The following is a 23441-nucleotide window of genomic DNA, read 5'->3' as shown; positions in this document are numbered from 1 at the left end:
AGCTCTGGCATCTCCAACATATGGGAGAGGCTTCTAGGAAAATTTTGGGAAGGTGATAGGGGAGTCATGTACCAGCTGTATAACAATTTCCTAGAAGCTTCTAGGTGGTTGATACGCCTCGACACTTTAGGCACAGACATAAACACAGAAGACCATTGCTCTTGAGTGTAGGATACACCTCAGTCAGACTCCCATTTGTACAGATACAGTATAGAGGGAGGGGACGTAGGGCTTTGTACGCTCTGGCTAGGCCTTTAGAGTGTAAGGACGGGTAAGCAAAAAACTGTTCATTCAGTTGCTAAGTAGTATTGGTGGTATTGGTGTCAGGTATCTTAAAGTGTCACTGTCGTTATAACTTTCCAAATCTAAATCAACATTACATATGAAACAAAGCAATCATTTTATTTGTTGTTATTATGCTGAAAAACAAAGCTGTACTTACCAGAAATCCAGGTCTAGTCTCCTGAAGGCTGCTATACAACAGCTATACTTACTGTATCCAGGTCCAGTCTCCTGAAGGCAGCTATACAACAGCTATACTTACTGTATCCAGGTCCAGTCTCCTGAAGGCTGCTATATAACACCTTTACTTACTGTATCCAGGCTCAGTCTCCTGAAGGCTGCTATAACACTTTTACTTACTGTATCCAGGTCTAGTCTCCTGAAGGCTGCTATACAACAGCTATACTTACTGTATCCAGGTCCAGTCTCCTGAAGGCAGCTATACAACAGCTATACTTACTGTATCCAGGTCCAGTCTCCTGAAGGCTGCTATATAACACATTTACTTACTGTATCCAGGTCTAGTCTCCTGAAGGCTGCTATACAACAGCTATACTTACTGTATCCAGGTCCAGTCTCCTGAAGGCAGCTATACAACAGCTATACTTACTGTATCCAGGTCCAGTCTCCTGAAGGCTGCTATATAACACCTTTACTTACTGTATCCAGGTCTAGTCTCCTGAAGGCTGCTATACAACAGCTATACTTACTGTATCCAGGTCCAGTCTCCTGAAGGCAGCTATACAACAGCTATACTTACTGTATCCAGGTCCAGTCTCCTGAAGGCTGCTATATAACACCTTTACTTACTGTATCCAGGCTCAGACTCCTGAAGGCTGCTATACAACAGCTATACTTACTGTATCCCGGTCCAGTCTCCTGAAGGCAGCTATATAACAGCTATACTTACCAAAAATCCAGGTCCAGTCTCCTGAAGGCAGCTATATAACAGTTATACTTACCAAAAATCCAGGTCCAGTCACCTGAAGGCAGATTTTCTGACTTGTGCTGGTGGAAAAAAACAGACTAAACACAGGAATTCCGGCCAGTACACAAAGTCACTGCTCAATGACTGACTTCTCTCTGTGAGCGCTCAGATGGCCTGGGATACACAGGACTTCCTGTTTTCTGACTGTTTCCTGTTTTTTGAGAAAAAAAGAGTCAGAAAACAGGAAGTGCCGTGTTCTCCATGATAACTAAAAAAATAAATAATGAATGTATATTACAAACTTGCTTTATATCTCAACTACTGCTGATTTAGATTTTGAAAGTTATAACGACAGGTACGCTTTAAGTTGTTGTACACAATGAGAGCTGCAGATATTGATAAAAATCTCTGCAAGAGATTCTGTTTTGGAGCGTTAGTGTAGAGAATAATATCAATAAAAAATCCTCGTATAAATCTCCCATACAGACTAAACCTCTCTACATCCATTCCTTGTAATTCGAGTCGGAGATAAGAAAGTGCAAAATTCCCAGGGGTAGGGAGCTGAACTGAGTAGGGAGTAATGGCGTGGAAATAAAGGGGCTATTCCATGTTTTAATTATTGCAGTAATTGTTGGGGAAAGGTCCCTCCTGTTGTAGGGTTGAAATCTAGTGGCACCACCAGGAATGGCGAACCTGGGGCTGAGTTATGAGGCTTCGGAGACCTGATAAGTTTCAATTAAACATATCTGTGCTTTATTGTATTCATAGTAAATTATGTTGATTGTACAATCTTTATTTTTGAGTACAGTTACCTGTGTTAATTTTTTTGTGCACAATTTGCCAGGTAGTTTAATATACTGTAGTTTATTGCCATATATTATGCAGCAGAGCCAGACTTTATCATCTCGCACAACTAAACAGAAAAATTCAGATGTAAATAATTTTTTGCCTGAGCATTATGGAGGAGGTGGAAATACTAAATACAATGTAACTTCAGCTAGTTTTATCATTCTTGTTCGGGGAGGGGCGGGGGGATAGATCCTATTTAATGCTTTGTATGGAAGAAGATTGACATATAGAAATCCAGGCCACGTGTGATTGTTGATATCCTCATTTTTGTTCATCCATATTGGTGATGCATAAATTCCTGGTCAGATAAAGATTCCTTCTCTATGGATAAGGTGACAGGATACACTAATTATTTCTCATGAAGTCTTGAATCCAGGAGACATAATTGCAAACCTTGGTGTAGACCCAGGGATAGTTTTCCTGTTCACATTGATCTCCCCAGGACACGATTCCTTGCACTTGTCCTTGGCACACGAGAGGTCCACCTTCATCACCCTAGAGAACAGAACACAATCGCCAATAAATCCAACACTTATTCACCACTCTTTAATATGATAAGGGGTTACCTATGGCTTGGGTGGATACATTCACATTGCTCTCCCTACCCCTTCACTTAAATTCCCTGGTGCATTGTTTTGCCATGCACCTACAGGATATTCTCCACCCTTAAGGCCCATATGGCATAACAGGACACCAATAGAAGGATCCTTCACAGTGAACGGAAACAGCTTGGTCTGGTACCTGGGTTGTCACCCTGCAGGGGCGGCACCTTCACACACACAAAAAAAAAATCACAAGCCCCTGACGCTGACGGCGCATAGAGGAAGGGAGCGGCCATGCATATATTGCATGACTGTTCACTACAGTACAGGAGCAGTGAGCTCCTGTACACATATTCTGTTGCATGCTACGCAAAAAATGTCGCATGCATAGAAATATGTGTACTGAAGCAGGGACTCCAGTAGGATGCTGGACTCCCTGCCCCTGCCCTGGTGCGGACTCCCCTGCGGTGTCCTTATATAGGGGCGCAGACACAGCTTACAGAAGGCTCAGAGCAGGGAGGGTCAGCTCTCTGCTCTCTGCCATTCACTTCTAGACTGCAAGCTGCATTAGGCCTGGGATCTGGAGCAGCTAGTAGTGTTTGCCTGTACATGGTACTCTATAAGATCATTGAGCACCACTGGAAAGTAAAAACAAGCTACTTACCTGTCCAGTCACTCCCATGCCTGCACCAAGCAGCATCCATTGGGGCACAGCAGCATGGGAGTGACTGGACAGGTAAGTAGCTTGTTTTTACTTTCCAGTTCCGTAAGTAGAAGAAAAGCCGAGGGCACTCACCAGTCTGTTGCAATAATCCTTTATTTCAATGAGCAACAGACGGGTGAGTGCCCTTGGCTTTTCTTCTACTTATGGTATTGTATAGATGTGTGTATCTTCTATCTACGAGGAGCACCCCCGTCACTAATGAGCATTAGCCCACTACATGCCTGGCTAACTTCACACACTATACCATATGGGAGTAGTGCCAGTGAACTTTCTCATTCACATTGTTTCTACTTTAACTATCACTACTGGGGCACAGGAGGGGATTCATCACTACTGGGGGCACAGAAGGGGATCAGCAATACTGGGGGCACAGGAGAGGGGATCAGCAATACTGGGGGCACAGGAGAGGGGATCAGCAATACTGGGGGCACAGGAGAGGGGATCAGCAATACTGGGGGTACAGGAGAAGGGATCATCACACCACAGGAGGTGCAGATTATCACTATTCACAAAGGAGAAGGAAATATATTGTTATTCCTGGGCACAGAAGGGGGTTTATTGCTATTTGAGGGCACAGAAGGGGGTCATCACTACTTGGGGAACACAGGAGGAGGTATTATTACTACTTGGGGGCGGGCAAAAGAGAGAAATATTACTACCTGTGGGCACAGAAGGTGGATTATTGCTACTTAGGGGCAAAGAAAGGGTCATTATAATAGTTTAGAGGTGTAGAAGGGATCTTATTTAGTGTCAGACTGTAAGTCACCTAACCCCTGCCCCCCCCCCATACACACACACACAATCACGCATAGCCATAATAGAAATGTCCCTCACCTTACAAGTGGAAGATTCACCGACATATCCTGCACAGAACATGTTGTCAGTAATTTTTCCAAGGTAGTATCTGGAACATTGTCTGTGACTTATGGGGGGGCTATCCAAGCACTGAAGGATTGAGGCTGGATTATAACCTGTGTTGTAAAAAAATAAATAAAATAAAAAAAAAGAAGCAGAGAGAAGTTGTCTGAATTCCTGCCAAGAGTATACACAGGAACATGTAGTCCATTATATGATTTACACCGGACAGGAAGTTGGTTGTTGCACCCCCCCCCCCCCCAATATCAGCCTGACATAACCAACTCTTATTATTCCTAGCCTTCTTACCATTATTTAAAGCGATTCCCCATCCAGAGACCTGACAGTATGAATTGGGACCTACACAACCCGAGGGCAGATTCACCCTTGAGACATATCCATTTAAAGTGGCTCTTTTGGCCAATTTGATCAACATGATATCATTATCCAGGGTTTTTGGATTAAAAGATGGGTGCCGGGCCGCCTTGGAGACAGTGATGAACTGCTCAGTGTTTTCAGTGTAAGCTGTGTCATGTTCTCCCAGAACGACCTGAAGGTTTCTGCAAATAAAGAACAAAATTTAATACAAAATTTACAATTAGCATATAAAAATATGTTGAATAGAAGGTCCAATAATTTGTGATCACTCCACATGACCCTATGTTAAACTATCTGAAGTCTTGTGTATTCACTTTCCCTCTAATCTCCCCACTGTTCAGTCTCCACCATCCTGACCCCAACAAGCAGGGTATTGGAAGAACCAATGGTTTATAATACACAATATGCAATATGTGTAGCATTCAACCCAATCGGCAACCTTTCAATCAGATGTCACTAACCTACCCAGCAGATCGACCATAAATGAAAAAAATCCATAGAACTCCTTTAGCCTTCCAGTCACCCAATCTACACACATTATATCATTGGTACCACCAACTTCTTCACTTCTACCGTTTCCATGACTGACTGATACAAATATACATGACTCCCAGAGATATTGTATCATCCACATAACAGTCCACCTGCCCCAAACTGAAGGCAAGAAGAAAACAGATGAAAATAAAAGGGGAGAGGGGATTCGTAAAGTTTTCACCTAGTTTACTTACCCTTTATAACACTGGGCAGAGGTCAGAACCCACAGATCGTCTATGAGAGCCCCTCCACAATAGTGTTTCCCAGAGGAGCGCAGGGACACCTGGTAAGGAACTGAATTCTTGGCGCAAGCAAAACCATTAATAATCTTTTCATTTTCTTCACCTCCATGAGGCTTAGAAAAAGCTGTGGAGAAAACATTATGGACAAGTAGTAATGACTATTTTCTGTATATACAGTAGGACCTCGATATTCGAACTAAAATTTACCCAGAAGTTATGTTTGGAACTCGGACTTTGCTCGGTATTCAACATTGGCAGGTGCTGTTGTGTCAAGCTAGTGGAGCGGGCTTGCCGAACGTTCCGGCTCTGACAAACGTTGCCAAACCCAAGTGTTCTTCAGGTTCGCTCATCAACAGCATTGTGCATTTTCATGTGCCACTTATCTACTCCTTCTGGTATCCTGCTGTCCCACTAGTGTCTCGCCACTCCCCTGAAGTGTCATTTTTCTGAGTGTGGATTGTGGGTAAGGTGAAGCCTGGCAAGGCCCAACATAGAGTACAGCATAAGGGTGCGTTCACACTGAGTGAAAGTGTCGGAATTTCAATCGGAGCCCGCTCCTCGGACGCTGCTTGAGATTCATGCACATTGCTGTGACCCGATTTGCCTTTTATTCCATTGTAGCCCACTCACATGCTACAGAAGCTAATTTTGATTTGCTAATTTGCAGAGACACCTGTAACTTCCTTAATCTGCATAACATTACGGCTCATGCTTCTTAGATTAGATATTGAGTTAGTTATTGTACAGTTTGTGCTGTTTAGGTATTTACATCAGGTAGCAGAGAGGCTAAGCTGTTCTTTCATACATTACACTTAAGGCCCTATTCCACGGAACGATTATCGGCGGCATTCGGCCCCCTGCTGCCACCTCTGTCCATGTCAGGAACTGTCCAGAGCAAGAGAGGTTTTCTATAAGGATTTGCTGCTGCTCTGGACAGTTCCTGACATGGACAGAGGTGGCAGCAGAGAGCACTGTGTCAGACTGGAAAGTATACACCACTTCCTGCAGGACATACAGCAGCTGATAAGTATCGGAAGACTGGAGATTTTTCAATAGAAGTAGTTTACAAATCTGTATAACTTTCTGACACCAGTTGATTTTAAAACAGTTTCTTTTTCTATCTATACTCTATTCTCCTCCAGTATACAGGATTTATAAGAAGAATATATAATAAGAATAAGAACTTACCTCCGGCTATGAGGACAGCGATGAACACAAGGCTTCTCATGGTGACAATATGACAAGACTCAGTCCACATCTCAGTTTATAAGGGATTTAGGTACAAGATCAAGGGTGCTGGTTGTTTTTTATGAGCCTTGGCTCCATTAATGGATAATAAATGTTGATACGCAGATGGTTCCCTTTATTTCTTTCTCAGGTGATTACTTATAATTCAGGAAGTTCATTTACAAATAATTCTTTTTATGGGGAGATATAGTTGGTAAAATGTTCTTTTATTATCCATTGAGAAAGTGCAAGGTTCTGGGTAAATAGTTCCAGTTCTGCAGATGTAATGATTGCACAATGCGGCACCTTAAAGGGGTTATCCAGTGCTACAAAAACATGGCCACTTTCTTTCAGAGACAATACGACTCTTGTCTCCAGTTCAGGTGCGGCTTGCAATTAAGCTCCATTCACTTTAAAGGGGTTATCCAGCGCTACAATAACACGGCCACTTTTCCCCTACTGTTGTCTCCAGTTCAGGTGCAGTTTGCAATTAAGCTCCATTTACTTCAATGGAACTGAATTTCAAAACCCCACCCAAACTGGAGACAACAGTAGGGGGAAAGTGGCCATGTTTTTGTATGGATAACCCCTGGATAACCCCTTTAATGGAACTGAGCAGCAAAACCTGCACCCAAACTGGAGACAAGAGTCGTGTTGTCTCTGAAAGAAAGTGGCCATGTATTTGTAGCGCTGGATAACCCTTTAATGACAGCACACAGTTGTAGCAGAGCTGAGTTAGATCACAGAATTGCTCGATCATCAATATTAGACCGGCCAGTGTCTGACTCCACTTTAGACAATCCCTAAGCTGATCATCAAAGGTCCCCTTGCTAGAACCCACAGTTAAATAGTTAATTAGGATAAAAGAAGACAAGAGTCCATCAAATTCAACCTATAACCCTACTGTGTTGATCCAGGGGAAGGCAAATACCCCTATGAGGCAGATGACAATTGTCCCATCACAGGGAGAAGATTCCTTCCCGACTCCAATGACAATCAGAATAATCCCTGGGGGACACAGGGCACTGGAGGGACACTGAGCATCCCTCCGCCATCATCCTCTCCAGCAGCCACAGCCCGCACAGCTCTGGGAGTCAGGCCGTGACATCACCATGTTATCCAGGAAGTGACATCACCATGTTATCCAGGAAGTGACATCACCATGTTATTCAGGAAGTGACATCACCATGTTTTCCAGGAAGTGACATCACCATGTTTCTCAGGAAGTGACATCACCATGTTTTCCAGGAAGTGACATCACCATGTTATCCAGGAAGTGACATCACCATGTTATCCAGGAAGTGACATCACCATGTTATCCAGGAAGTGACATCACCATGTTATCAAGGAAGTGAAGCCTTGATGCAGTAGTAAGTGCAGGGAAAAAAACACTTTATAAGCATTTGTAGTAATAAGTGTATATTCGTGATTTGTATAACTTTTGGGGAGCAATACATTACTTTAATAAAAAGTTTTGCGGGACTTCTCCTTTGAGTAATTGTCGCGGAATGTCAAGCGGAATGCCTCTCCTAATTATCGAATCGGATGCATCATGCACCAGGTGAAGTAAAGTTGTCTACCAGACTGCAGGAAGTGTTATCTTCTGACATATGTTCTTATAGTGAAATGATGTCATTGATACCTTTTGGTATAAATATAGTGGAGGGTGCACTAATCTGTAGCACTTGACAAAGGGGAATTTCCCGTGTTTTGACGTCATCCACCTGCTTCTCCTGAAGAGTGAGTCTCTGAACACCTGTGGAACCGAGGGCATGAAGACCGATCCCAATGTCCGATTCCACTGTGGTGATCTGATTTCTACTATGTTGGATTTATTTTCTGTATGAATATTATATCTACTATAAAGGAAATGAAGTTTGCTACTTAAATTTTATCTGCCCTGCTTTGAATTTCTATTACCTCCCACCCCACCCAATCGCCCCGTCACAGGGAGACTCCAATATGGCAATCAGAATAAATCCCTAGACCAACATCCTATCACATGAAATCTACGACATCATGGGAAAATGACGGACATGTTATAGTGTTAAGGATAATAATGACCATCCTCGTCTACTCCTATGAGTATTCTTTTGAATAGACACAGCCAGACAATTGTTATTCCTATAGACAAGTACGCACCCTGCTGGCTAACTGAGGTAACTGTCAGAGGAAGCAGCAAAAAGAACAAGCCTTCTCCCCGTGAATGTGTTACAAATAGTATAGATACATAAATAACAATAAAAAGCATGACATATGGCGGAGAATAATGGGGGGGAATAAATAAAAAAAAGTCTGAAATGTATTTTATGCCATTTTTAATCTCATACAATTAGCTATGTTACGTATAATGAAAAATAAGGAATCTATAGAAAACTCATTGATCCGCTGTATAGAAACGTGTGTCATAGAACAGTGACCTGTGCTTATTTATAGTCTCTTTTTGTCTCTGCTGAGAATACACACCAACACCCCTGTGATATATATCCTTCACCGAGCACAAGTCACCTGAACTATCCAGGGATTAATCCAGTCCTCGGTAACTTTTCTTTCGGCTGTTTATGGGAATCTGTAATTAAAGGGACACTGTCACCGCCTTTCTGGACAAGGACTTGTCTACACAGCTGTAAAGCCTAAATTCTGCAGTTTTCATACCTTACTTTATAATAGATTTCTTGGTGCTCGGTCCAGTAAAAAATGATTTTTATCGTTGGTGGTTTGTGCCATCTAGGCGGGGCTTCATGTCTGCCTCGCACACATTAGCACAGTAGGCCCGCCCCTCCATGATGTCATTGGCCTCTATGCCCGCCCCCTCTGCAGCCTAGAGATCTAGGCCCCCTCCAGGTTGGCCTATTCCAATGGCTGCCGAGGGGGCAGGGGCCTAGATGCTAATGATGTCACGGGGTGGGGCCTACTTCTTGGATGTGGCAGGACTAAGGGTGCAGACCAGGTAGCACACACCACCAACAATAAAAAGCATTTGTTACTGGTCCAAGCCCCAAGAAATCTATTATAAAGTAAGGTATGAAAACTGCAGAATTTAGGCTTTACAGCTGTGTAGAGAAATCCTCATACAGAAAAGGGGTGATAGTGTCACTTTAAGGGTCAGTTTACACTGAAGAATCAGTCAGAGTTGATTCCGGGTGGAACACTTTCCTTGCAGATTCCGTGTGGAATTCCGTGAGACTTTTGCACAGAATTCTGCAAGACCACTTCCTGCCCAGAACACTTTCCTCGCTGATTCAGCACTGATTTCTCAGTGTGAACTGGCCCTTAGTCTTAACTTTTCCATATCAAGGAATATTATACCGTGTTTCTCAGAAAATAAGACCTAGTTTTATTTTGCAGGCTTTTTGCACTAGGCTCGAAATACTGTATAAGCCCCTACTCCAAAATAAGCCCTGTTTACAGTCAGCTGACTGGATCCCTGACACTGAGTGCTGAGCATCAGCCAATCAGGACCAGACTTGCTATGCTCTGCCCCCATATGCCCAAGCTGCCAGCGGAGTAAGAAGATGCACAGTAGAGAACATTGAATATGGGGGGAAGGAGGGTACATGGGCCAGTTATAGAGGGGGTATACGGTATAGGGACTACCTGCAGAGAGGGGGGAGGTATACAGCATGGGGACTACCTGCAGAGGGGGGAGGTATACAGTATGGGAACTGCCTGCAGAGAGGGGGGAGGTATACAGTATGGGGACTACCTGCAGAAGGGGGGAGGTATTCAGTATGGGGACTACCTGCAGAGAGGGGGGAGGTATACAGCATGGGGACTACCTGCAGAAGGGGGAGGTATACAGTATGGGGACTACCTGCAGAAGGGGGGAGGTATTCAGTATGGTGACTACCTGCAGAAGGGGGGAGGTATTCAGTATGGGGACTATCTGCAGAAGGGGAGGGTATTCAGTATGGGGACTACCTGCAGAAGGGGGGAGGTATTCAGTATGGGGACTACCTGCAGAAGGGGGGAGGTATTCAGTATGGGGACTATCTGCAGAGGGGGGAGGTATTCAGTATGGGGACTATCTGCAGAGGGGTGAGGTATACAGTATGGGGGAGCAACTATAGAGGGGTAGGGAGGTAGACAGTATAGGGGCCTTCCTGCAGAGGGGCATGTATAGGGTATGAGGGCACAACTACAGAGAGGGGAGGTATACCGAATGGGGGAGCACTTACCGAGGGGGAAGGAGGTATACAGTATGGTGGCTACCTACAGAGGGGGGATTTATACAGTATGGGGGACCAACTATAGAGGGGAAGGGAGGTATACAGTATGGGGGAACAACTACAGAGGGGGGAGGGAGGTATACAGTATGGGGGAACAACTACAGAGGGGGGAGGGAGGTATAAAGTATTGGGGCCCTATTGCGGAGGGGATGTATACAGTATGGGGGAACAACTACAGAGAGGGGAGGTATACTGAATGGGGGAACAACTACAGAGGGGGGAGTGAGGTATACAGTATATGGGAACAACTACAGAGGGGGAGATATACTGTATGGGGGAACTACAGAGGTGGGAGGGAGGTATACAGTATGGAGGGCCTTACTGCAGAGGGGGATGTATATAGTATTGGGAAACCCAATGGATTACAAGGTTTTACCCTCATCTACAAGTTTACCAAGCAGTCTTGTCTATGGGACAAGAATGTGAACATAATTCACTCATAAGAGGAGTCAAAAGGGAATTTATGTTTGAAGCCAAGAAGACATTTACACCATAAACTGCTGCAGTATTTTTTTTCCAACTTTTTATTGAAACATAAAAGAAGAGAAAATGGCAAAGTGAGGAAAGTAGATGTTTAGTTGGCGGCAACGGTGCTGGAGACCCAGGAGTTGTAGTTGCAGACCTTGGTGTAGACACCAGGATAGTTCCTGAGGGCACAGCCATATCCCCAGGAGACAATACCCTGGAGCTGTCCATTGCAGACCACGGGTCCACCGGAGTCACCCTGAGAAGAGAGAGAGAGGTTTTAAGATTTTGAGGAGATACATAAGAAGACTTCCTGACATGATCCCTGTCAAAGATATTGGATGACATTTGAAGAAAACACTGAATTTTACTGCCAACCTCTCCATTTATTTTCTACCTAGACACAGCTGTAGAGGGCTGCCTCACCTGTAGGATCCCTGTTCTCCTGATAGATGGGTAATCCCAATTTCTCTTGGATATACCCTAAATGTCATTTATGGTGTAAGGACCCTATTGCAGCAAAATGTTTATCTGCTGTACTTGGCAGATTACCATCCTTTCCGCCCAATAATCTATTCGTGTAATAGGTCATGTTAAAGAAATTCTTTACCCACAATCTGCCCCCGCAAACTGGGTGTACCGTCAGATATCTGAGTTTAATCCAAGATCTGTCCTGGGGTCCATTCGGCAGGTGATGCAGTTATTGTCCTAAAAAATAACTTTTGAACTTGCAGTCCTGTGTCAAATTGGCGTGGCCTAGAGTGTCTGTGCCACACCAATTTGACATAGGGCTGCAAGTTTAAAAGTAGTTTTTAAGGACAATAACTGCATCACCTGCCGAACGGACCCCAGGACAGATCTTGGATTTAAAGCTGCTATCCGAAGGTACAAGCTGATTAGTGGGTCAGATTGTGGGTATAGAGTCACTTTAAAGGGCAACGATCAGTTAACATACAGTACACTATATCGGCTGATCGCTCTCTTAAAACATATTGCATTAAAACTAAAGCGATAGTGATGGTCTGCTAGTTGTGTCTCCTTGTAAAAGGATTGGTGGCAGCAGACTGCCGCTAGCTTCTAAAGATTCTAAATATTGTCCGGGCAGCCCCTCCAGCTGCTCCCCGCGGCCCCTCTGCTCCTCCTCTGTGTGTATATCGACCCGTATAATAGGACGCTAAGTCTTTATAGTATGTAACATTTATTTGTGTGTGATTAGAATGTCCTTACTCTGGTCAACCTAAAAAATGGAAATTAATTTGAAAATGGAAGATATAAAGCTATTGGTTTATACCTTCAAATTCTGGAAAATTTATTGTAAAAGATTTAGAGGACACATTACCTGGCAGGAATCCTTGCCTCCCTCAACGTATCCAACACAGATCATGTTGTTGGTGATCTCTCCGGGGTAGGCGTTACTACACTGGGCGCTGGTCAGGATGGGGGCGTTCAGGCACTGGAGAAGATCGGGGTAGTTGGCTGCAAACAAATGATACATTCTTTTATTCATTGGAGAAATTAAAAATCTTTACGGCATTAGCATATGTTCTCTTAGAGGTCATTGTTGTGGTGCTCCTCGTTGTAGTTTCATAAAATATTTATTTTTTCTAAAGAGTTTTTCCAAGACTCATGATTAGAGATGAGCGAACCGGGTTCAGGTTCGAGTCGATCCGAACCCGAACGTTTGGCATTTGATTAGCTGGGGCTGCTGAACTTGGATAAAGCTCTAAGGTTGTCTGGAAAACATGGATACAGCCAATGACTATATACATGTTTTCCACATAGCCTTAGGGCTTTACCCAAGTTCAGCAGCCACCGCTAATCAAATGCCGATCGTTCGGGTTCGGATTGACTCGAGCATGCTCCAGGTTCGCTCATATCTACTCATGATGGCTTTATTCCTGGACTGATTTCTCATTCTACAGCCCAGGAGAGATCTTCTCTCCATCAGACATTGATGCTGAAGCTTATGTGATACACTCCTCCACCTTCAGAGATTACCCTGATCTCTCCCCTGTCTCTGTACACTATACAAAGCTTATCTTATTTACCATCCATCACTTTTCGCCGCAGTCCCCCAGCATTCCTTCGTTCTCCTAACTCCATGAGGTATAAGTGATGTCACCCATGTGCCAGGGAGCTGAAAGAACACATGCCGGGGAACTGCGCCGGGCAAGGTAAGTATGTGTATGGTGGGGGCCTCTTGTGGCTGGAGGTGCAATGTTGCCTCCGGCCACAAGAGGGACTGTCATAGCAGGAAGTCAATGGCTTCTTGCTCTGTCATTAAGAGCACTGCAGCGTTTAACTGTGAGTATTCATCACTGCTCATAGTTAAAGGGCCAGAGGTCTGCAGGCCCCTCTCCATGCACAGGCTCTGTAGCAGTGGTGTGGAATGCCTTCATGGTGGCTACACCACTGCTGAGACCAAAGCTCACTGCCAATCACATGAGTGGAGAATGACAGTGAGGCCTGTGCTGCTGGTATAGGAATAAGGAATAATTATCGATACTTTTATTTCCTTTAGGAAAACTCCAAAACCCCTCTTGTTTTACCTAGCTTTATAACATTATTAAGAGCACTGACAGATGTGGATTTCTTGACTTACTTCCACTGCTGAGAGTGTTTCCCCATCCGGAGATCAGACAGCTGGTGCCGGCGGCAGCACAACCACTGGCCAAGCTAACAGCCTTGACGTAGGAGTTGAGGGTGGCGGCAGAGGCCAGCTTGATCAACATGATGTCATTGTCCAGGGTTCTGGAGTTGTAGCTTCCATGTCTGATGACCTTGGCGGAATTGATGAACTGCTCGGTGCCCTCGTTGGTAGCAATGTTGTGTTCTCCCAGTCTGACCTGAAGGCTCCTGTAAGGTGAAAAAACATAATAAAACACTAGAATATCCTATTTTGTGAGACTAGATGTAGGATGAGCAAAAAATAAATAAAAATTGAATCAAAATGTGTATTCAAAATGGTGGCGGGGGGTAGCATATATCATACACTAGACCATCAATGTTTTTTGAAGATGTTCTCCATATGGCTGTGGGTGGTGTAAACATAAAAGTGATACTCACCAACCCCTATGCTCCTGGTCTTTGCTTGTCACCTTTTATACTTGTTTTTTGACATGTCCTCCCAGATGGAACTGCCTTGCTCCTCCAGTCATTGGCTGCAGAGATGTGGCACCTCAGTCAATGATTGGCTAAGCAGGCAGTTCTTAGTGGGAGGAAGGAGGAAGAGTGGATAATGGGGATCAGGAGCATTGGAGTGTTCACTGCACGGACTCAGGGTATATGAGTCACCAGCCACAGCCATAAAATAAGTTTACTCCCCGGAGAACCAGTTTAACTTTTACACAAATAAATCATGGAAATATAGTACCTCCAGAAAACTTCTGTGTAAGTTAAAGGGGTATTAAAAAAAAAAATTACTTGTTCCCTATCCACAGGATTATGAGAGGTCCGACCTCCGAACCTCCTGACGATCTCTATATTGGCCCTCAGCTTCTGTGTTATGAATAGAGCCGCGGGTACAGCACGTGGCCTAATGCTCTATTTATTCCTATGGAGATACTGGAAAGAGTCGAGTAAGCCGGAAGAGTGCTTACTTGGCTCTCTCCGGCACCTTCATAGGAATGAATAGAGACTGCGTCTTGTGCCGTACCTGTGTCTGTATTCATAACACAGAGGCCAGGGCCCGATATGAAGATTGCCTGGTGGTTCGGAGGTCGGACCCTCCGCGATCTCTTACTTGTCCCCTATCCTCCTAATAGGGGACAAGTTAATTTTTCTTGGAATACCCCTTTAAGATGAGTGGTCAAAAAGTTTTGATGTCAACGGTTCATCTTGGTCAAAATTCAGGTAACTTACGCCTTGTAGCAGTGAGCAGCGGAGATCACCCACAGGTTGTTGATCAGGGATCCTCCACAGAAGTGGTAGCCGGAGTTCAGAGACACCTGGTAGGGGACGGAGTTCTTGGAGCAGGTGTAGCCACCTACAATCTTATCATCATCCTCAAAAGCAGCTGAGAAGAATAGAAATTGTTATATATTGTTAATATATATTTTTTTTAATTGAAAATGCTAAAAAAACAAAACTTGAGAGAAATCAAATGAGAAATCAAAATGTATCAAAGCCAACAATGTCAATAGCATAAGTAACATATAGAGGAACTTAAAGGAATGAAACCCAGGACTCACCAACAGCTCCGAGGAGCACACAGATCAGGAGGAACTTCATGGTAGATCCAGAACGAGTATGGAGTGTAGGAGATGGATATTTATACCCAAAAAGTTATCATACTATCACCCCTCTACCCCCTCACCACTCGAGAGAAAGTTAATCAATATCCACATAGGTAAACTATGGATGAAGGTCGCTCTGAATGTTATTTTGACTTTTATCTATATTTTTGTAACCTTGGGTGATAATATTTGACTGTTTTCAGATTGTGTTACTGTGACTGTACATGTAGGTGCTTTATCAAACTACTCTCTGCGTGGGAGTGGCAGCACATGTCCCATCATATAGACCTGTTGTCATGGTTAATGGAGTAATTCTCAAATGAGAGCTTTAAACTGGAATAGTGGCATCCCGATACCATGCCGTTGCCATTGCACCTAACTGAAGTACATCCTAATGTACCAAATCTTGTTTTTGCCAACAGACATCAAGGGACAGTGGGTTTTCCCCAAAAAACATTAGATGGTTATTTTTCTCTCAAGAATTTGGGATCCATTGACCATTATTAGCCATTAAAGTCATAAAGAAACTATGCCATCAGTAAGGGCCCGGAGCTTCAAACAGAGTGACAGCTGTTTCGGGCTGTTTCCTGATGCAGGGTTTGATTACCCAAAACAGCTGTCACTCTGTTTGAAGCATGTGCCTGGTGTCTTAGCCTGTTGTCCTATGGATTTTATTGACTGATGAAATAAAGATTGCAAGTTTTCCATATGTTGGTGAGTGCTCTACTACTTCTTCTTCATATTCGATAAAATAATATTATAGAAAATTATAGTAAATTAATAGTATTAATTTACCTTACCATGTTCCCCGATGTCCTCGGGGCTTTCCCTGGTCTCTGCAGCTCTGCCTTGTGCTCCCTACTTGTACGGTGTCTGCACTGACAGGCTGCTCATCCAATCACTGGCCAAGACAGGACTGCGGCCAGTGATTGACTGTGCGGCCTGTCAGTGCAGAGACCAGAACAGAAGGAAACAGAAGGCAGAGCTGCAGAGACTGAGGAAGGCCTGAGGACACCCAGGAACGTGGTAAGGTAAGTATTTACTTTATTATTTTACAGTAAAGGCAAGGGCTGCACAGACATTCCTAATAATGTCTGTGCAGTCCTTGCTGTCCAATAATCAGCCTGTGTAATTGCTCAGTTAACACTTTATGATCGGGAACCTAACCAATAGAGTCTGGTCTAGCACCAGCTAGCTATACAATTTCACCAGCTAGTGGTTCCTAATATTATCCAGACACAATCTGTAACACTGGTTCTCGCTCAGATATAAGGCAAAACAGCCAAAAGCAGAAGTGGAAAGACAAGCGGCACTCACCTTTTTACTCTGGTGGTTTCTTTATTGCAGTGCAGTACGGGTCAGCGGAAGAAATTATGCTATATATTGCTTATAATCTATCATTATAACGACACTTTGCTTAGTGTAAGGAAATGTTGCCCTGTTCCCCTGAATTGTGTATCCCAGACAGGACATTTTTTTCTAGGCCTAGAAGATAAGGATGTATCCCTGATGGGAGACAGAGCAAGGGGCATGGGCGGCTATAGACATCATAATCCTTGATAAGTTAAAATGATAAAAAAAAACATCCACACTTCTCCATTCTTTGTTGAACTTACTGTATATTTGCCCCACATCGCACACATCTTTAAAAACCTGTTCTAAAGATTTTTTTAAAAATGAGGTTCTTAATAGAGATGAGCAAAACTCAAGTTCAGCAGCCCCAGCTAATCAAATACCGAACGTTCAGGTTCGGATGGACTCAAACCCGAACCCTGTTCGCTCATCTCTAGTTCTTAACAAACCATTTGATCACATGTGTCACATTTCATCATGTTAAGGTGGACCCCTAGAGAGATGGTTCCTAACACTGGCCTTTTTGGGGGCTAATACTAGGCCTACAAAACGGGGCATAAAAGATCAACATTTCCTGTGAGTTTTCTGCTTTTGTCTATATATTAGTCACAACAGCATGTGTGATGTTACTCACCACGAGTGTTACTAGTTTATACACCCCTCGCAAAAGCCTTTACTCCAGACTCCAAGTAATAGTGGTAATGAAGTAGTATCTACGTTTTGCCACTAGATGTCGCTAGTATGTATGTCTTGTATCTATGTATTGCACAGCTGTAGAACTCAAGGGGTTATTGTTTTTGTGATTTGTGCTCCAATGAGAGCTCTTTCTCTTTTTCACCTATCTCTGTTCTTTTTTCTTCTTTGCACCCTCTTCTCACCCACTCACAGCAGATATTACATACCCTGTAGGAGGTTGTCACATAGGGAAAGGAAGTGTAGTCACACACTTAGTCAGTCTTAGTCTGGTTCTTGTACAGAGAGGACAGTCCAGTGTAGTCTGAAGCAACATATTGGACAGAAGCACATGGGAAGCACAAATGCTTTTTTCTTGAAAGCAGCACTTCTACTCACTATGCAGTGCTAAACGCTCACAGAGAGGATAAAGTCAGTGTAACAAACTTGCCTTCGCCCGTGGCAGCACCACCCTCGCCTGACATATCAGCGCTGCTTCCCCGGGCTGTGAGGGTAGCGGGCATAGGGAAACGCCGGTCCATTTATCCACATTGGGATATTTGCCTGTGAATTGGTTTCAAAGCCTCTCTAGCATTTATCTACCTGCTGATACCTGTTGTTCTACTGACCTCTGCCTGTACCTTGGAATTCCCTTTGTCTCTGTGATTTGGTTTTTGACGTGCTTCTCCTGGACTCTCTGACCTCGGCTTGATATCTGACTTTGTCTCTGTTTTGTGATTTTGTTCCTGGCGTGTTCTCCTGGTTTGACCTGGCTAGTCTGACTTTGTTAGTTCTGTCCTTTTCCCTATCCCTCACAATATCTTAGGAAGGGACTGTCGCCCACTTGGGGGCCACTGTTTAGGGTGGTCGTCAATTAGGTAGGGACAGCAGGGGGGTTTAGTTCCAGGGCTGCACTCACCCTCTACCCCCTGACATTACAGTCAGAGATCAGAGGAACTGATCCAAATAGAGTACTCTATCTCACAGTGCGGGTGTAACCAGGTAATCTTAGCCACTCTGCGCAACTCAGGTAACAAGGTCTGGGGCTTGTGTCACCCTCATAGGACGGGTCCTCTGACACTGGGGGGAATAGGTGTTGCAGAGACAAGAAGTCAAAACACGGGCACAAGTATTCTCTCTACTCTCAGTAGAGTATTCTACTTCTAAAGTTCTGGTAGAGCACATTAATACTTGTGTTGGGACTCTCGTGACATCCTCCTCTCTACTTCTCTGTACTCACTCTACTTCTCAGCACACAAGCAAGCCAGCGCAGCTATTCTATCTCTCAAGCTCTCAGCACAACCCAGCTTGTCAGTCAAGTCCAAAGTATATTGTCAAATCACGAGTCTACTGTATACTACTGTACCAAGTATTCCTATAGTAAAGAACAGTTTATTTATGGTAACAGGACTCAGTGATTATTAATTAAGCACCTACACAGTATTCGAACCTTCCTTCGGTCATCTCCCCTTTCTGTGGGTGGCGGTACCAATAGTCCGGGTGGGTCACAACTCCACTCTGGATCACCGTGATAAGCACCCAAGGGACCCCCTCACGTCCCGGCAGGTTACCGACCACAGAGGAAAGGGTATAGCTCACCACTCTAAACTAAAAGCAGGTGGGTCTCCGAACCTGTGTGCACTAGCGTCACGACAGTACAACACCTGGCTGAGCTATACTTCGACCAACCACCACAGTAGTGGCGTCACACAGTACCACCTAACAAGTGACCGAACGAGCCTCACAGCAGGGCTACCACACATGCAACCTGCACAGTGTGAACAGTGGTATTGGAGTGCTGGCCATTTTGTGCTTTTAGAGGCATAGAGACATGTCAAAAGTTTCCATTGGAACGGGTCTAAAAGTGGGAAAAGGAGTGGGTAGAGGACTGTGTGTCCGTGTCAGTGAAAGAGTCTCGCTCCATAGTTTAACACTAGGAGCCCGATCACCGAGACTGGAGAGGATTGTGTTTAGCATGGTGCTCTCCTGGCTCGTTCTCACACTTGTAATGGGTTTGAACACTCTAAGCAAAGGAAAGTGTATGCAAAAGGTATTGGCACACCAATAGAAATATAAATAACTTTATTCACATCAATTTATTACTATACAAGAAATGGTAATCCACATATAAATTAAAAACATCTAAAAACTGCCAGAAGGGAAATCACACATGGTAGAGATGGCCCCAGGGCCTACACCCTAGCAAGTGTGCTCAATAATGCCAACCCCTGGGCTGGCACTTTACTACTCTTGCCTTCCCCTTCAACTTGATGTTTGCATTTGTGTCCTGCTTTTTACGCTCCATGGTTGTTTTGCACAATAGGATTTATTTATTGCACTTTGTATATAGGTGATATTATAATATTGGTGGTATAGTTCATTTTTGTACTTGTATTATGTTTCATAATTCAGATGTACCAGTGAGCGTTATTTCTTATATGTGAATTTTGGAGGTGATTATATGTAAGGAGGGGATTGGCATTATTGAGCACACTTGCTCGGGTGGAGGCCCTGGGGCCATCTTTACCATGTGTGGTGACTCTTTGAACTGTTGCAACCTTCTGCATTTTGGAGAGAGACTAGGAGGGCAGCAGATCGTAGATCCCATGTGGACTGAAGCTCATGAGGGTGTGGAGGAAGTGGTGGTGAACATGCAGCCCCAGCCATCCAGTGGCCCGTAACCAGTTGATCAGCTGGTACAAGCCGCTGCGTCCTGGGCACATAAAAGCCAGTTCAGAGGAGCTCACCAGCATGTCATCTTTTCTGGCAAAGTGCTGACAACAAAAACTTGGTGTTTCTCAGGTTGTGCTGCTAGGGTAGGGGCTGTAAACTAAGTAAAATGAGGTTAACAACAAGGATATAGATGGGTAAAAACTGGGGTAGGGTGATGTAACAACTGGGGTAGGTATTGGTAGCAACTGGGAAAGGTATTGGTTACAACTGGGGTAGGTATTGGTAGAAACTGGGAAAGGTATTGGTTACAACTGGGGTAGGTATTGGTAGCGACTGGGAAAGGTATTGGTAACAACTAGGGTATGGATTGTTGTGTGAAAGAACGTAAAGGGGTTATCCAGTGCTACAAAAACATGGCCACTTTCTTTTAGAGACAACACGACGTCTCCAGTTTAGGTGCGGTTTGCAATTCACTTCAATAAAAAAAAATGAGCAGCAAAACCCTGCCCAAGCTGGAGACAAGAGGGCGGCTGTCTCTGGAAGAAAGTGGCCATATTTTTGTAGCGCTGGATAACAAAACTGGCCTCTGACCCCTTTCAATTATCCCAGTTATTCTCATGCAGCAGTCTAATTGACATTCTGACAGCCACCAGCTCCTCAGCACAGACAATCCCACTGTTTCAGTTCACCTTTTTTTTGGCCTTTCTATCCCTGCCTGCAATCAACATTTCCCTAGTGTGAACAGAGGTCTGAATCTGCTGACTTTTTCACCCCTTTCTCCCGTCGTATTGACAGCCACCAGCTCCTCAGCTCAAACAAACAGGACAGTTGGTAAAGTCTTTGGGCCGTCCTACCTCTCCGCCATACTCCAGGGTCACATGTCCCGCCTTACCAGTCACAGCCATGCCCCATAGGGGATTGCTAAGGCAATGGTGATACATTTGAGTTTGCTGATTGGCCTTTCAACAAACTTTATTGGAGAACAACAAACAAATACACAAACAGATGTGTCACTGTTCATGTATCCATTCGTATCCACGAACAAGTGGGTTCGGTCACAAACTTGAACGTGCAGTCCCTAGCTACAATACCTTTTCTTTGAAGATAAAATCTAGTTTTATAGTCAACAGATTTAACCCCTAGACGCACCAGGACATTACTGTAGGCCCTGGTGCCGCTAGGGGAGTTCAGTGGGGGGGTCACCCACTCTGAACCGCTGTGATCCCGTGAGCTATATGCAGCCCGGGACTGCGGCTATTAGCGGGCATGGTCCGATCGCCGTACCCGCTAATTAGGCATTAAGATGCAGCTATCAAAGCTGCAGCTGCTAAATGTCCCCCATCATTGGTGGTTTAGTGGGGGTATACCCCCCCCCCGGCAATGTGATCGCGGAGCGATCCCCGCATCTGGTCTAGGCCGGGGTCTGCGTTGTAATGGCGCTGATCCCTGCTCGCCATTCTATTGCTTTTGGCTGCAGCTGCCGAAAGCAATAGAACACTGAGCTCTCCGATCTATGCATTATAACTATACTGTGTAGATCTCTATGAGAGATCAGTAGTAGTAATAATAGAAGCCCCCCAGGGGGACTTCTAGTATTTGTGTAAAAAAAATAAAAAATGTTTTTTATTAATAAAAAAAAACCCTCCCCTAATAAAAGTTTGAATCACCCACTTTTTCTCATTTTATAAATCGCCCGAACCATTAATTTATTTAATTCCTGATCTCACACTGTAAATGGCGTAAGCACCCAAAAAATTCTGAAGTGCGCATTTTTGGTCGCATTAAATCTAGAAAAGTTGTAATAAAAAGCGCTCGAAAAGTTGCATATATGCAAACAAGGCACCTCACACAGCCCCATAGACCAAAGGATAAAAGAGCTATAAGCATGGGAATAGAGCAATTTTAGGGAACATACAATTTTTTTTAATTTTTTTTATAAGCCATCAAATAAAATAAAAGTTATACAGGTTACATATCGTCGTAATCTTACTGACTTGAGGAACATGTTTAACAAGTCAGTTTTACCCTAGTTTTTTTTAGTTTCACCACACATATAATTTTTTTACGGCATATTTTTGCCAAAAATTACGTCTGCCATTGAAAAAGTACAATTAGTGGCGCAAAAAATAAAGGCTCATCTGGGTCTCTAGGTGGAAATATGTGCGTGCTTTGGCCTTATATACACAAGGAGGAAAAAAGAAACGCGCAAAAATGAAAACTGGCTGTGTCCCCTAAGGGTTAATTGTATGCACTATTTATTTAGGGGTCTCATTTTTATTGGTTTATTGTGGGTTGAAAAACAATTTATCTTAATGGGGTGCTTGACATTCGCCCTACTGTGGTGTTTGCCCTCCTTCTTAATAACACTGTACAAGAATAGATTGGATTTTAAGGACCTGGGTTTATCAGCTACAGTAGGTTACTAATAGGGATGGTCCGAACCGAGTTCGGTTCAAGTTCGTATGAACCCAAACCCTCGGTAATGATTCTCGCTGTCTGCCCGCTCCGTGCATAGCCATAGGCTGTATCCCAGGCATTCCTCCCGCTGTATCCGCCCGCTCCACAGAGCATGCAGACAGCGGGAATCTGATGCCGAGCGTTCGGGTTCATACGAACCCGAACCTCGGCAGGTTCGGACCATCCCTAGTTACTAAACTTAGGAACAAAGAACAAAACAAAAACAAAACAGGAAAGCATGACATAACAGAGCACACATAGTAAATGAAATAAAATAGCTTCATGGTTTTAGGGCTAATGGACTAAAAACATTAAAACCAACAAAATAGCCCGCAGCACATAGCCCACAATGGTCTTACAATAAATAACCATATAACCTGTATGTCAGCCCGGGTCCCTGTACAACAGTCGGTGATGAGACCCCAATATTACACTGCCCCAATGCAGCTTCATCGGGAGGGGGGGGGGGGGATTTAGCAACCAATCAGATTCCACCTTTCATTTCCTAAAGAGTCTGTGAGGTATGAAAGGTGGAATCTGATTGGTTGCTAGGGGCAACTGAGCCAGTTTCACTTTACACCATGTTTGATAAATCTCCCCCTGAGTGTATAAAGAGAAAATAAGTTGTTCATGTACAAGAGACACAGAGACACATGTACATGTGGGGGCAGTGGTCGGAAATGCGAAAGGAGGGTGCGTAGATCAACGGACCGCGCCCACATGTAATAATGCTATATCACGTATATCATGGAGAAAAGGTTACATGATCACAATCCACCAATAGCAGAACTCCATC

At 44.1% G+C, this 23441-nt stretch overlaps 2 protein-coding genes across 2 annotated transcripts; both read right to left on the bottom strand.

Annotated features, from left to right (window-relative positions):
* Positions 1 to 1936: 1936 nt before the first annotated feature.
* On the bottom strand, positions 1937 to 6631 carry LOC138799071 (trypsin-like). The gene is made up of 5 exons (XM_069979837.1): positions 6523 to 6631; positions 5287 to 5458; positions 4490 to 4740; positions 4160 to 4296; positions 1937 to 2554 (listed from the first exon to the last, which is right to left on the bottom strand). Exons 1-5 carry the CDS (start codon positions 6590 to 6592, stop codon positions 2405 to 2407), a joined length of 780 nt encoding a protein of 259 aa, XP_069835938.1. The 5' UTR covers positions 6593 to 6631; the 3' UTR covers positions 1937 to 2404.
* A 4680-nt stretch (positions 6632 to 11311) lies between these two features.
* On the bottom strand, positions 11312 to 15533 carry LOC138799073 (trypsin-like). The gene is made up of 5 exons (XM_069979839.1): positions 15446 to 15533; positions 15117 to 15270; positions 13858 to 14111; positions 12595 to 12731; positions 11312 to 11514 (listed from the first exon to the last, which is right to left on the bottom strand). The coding sequence occupies exons 1-5, from the start codon at positions 15483 to 15485 to the stop codon at positions 11365 to 11367; spliced, it is 735 nt and encodes a 244-aa protein (XP_069835940.1). The 5' UTR covers positions 15486 to 15533; the 3' UTR covers positions 11312 to 11364.
* Positions 15534 to 23441: the final 7908 nt, after the last annotated feature.

This window comes from Dendropsophus ebraccatus, chromosome 8 (genome assembly GCF_027789765.1).
Source record: "Dendropsophus ebraccatus isolate aDenEbr1 chromosome 8, aDenEbr1.pat, whole genome shotgun sequence".
NCBI classification, from domain to species: Eukaryota; Metazoa; Chordata; class Amphibia; order Anura; family Hylidae; genus Dendropsophus; species Dendropsophus ebraccatus.
The sequence above is the reverse complement of the archived record's forward strand: the minus strand, read 5'-3'. Positions and strand labels throughout refer to the sequence as shown.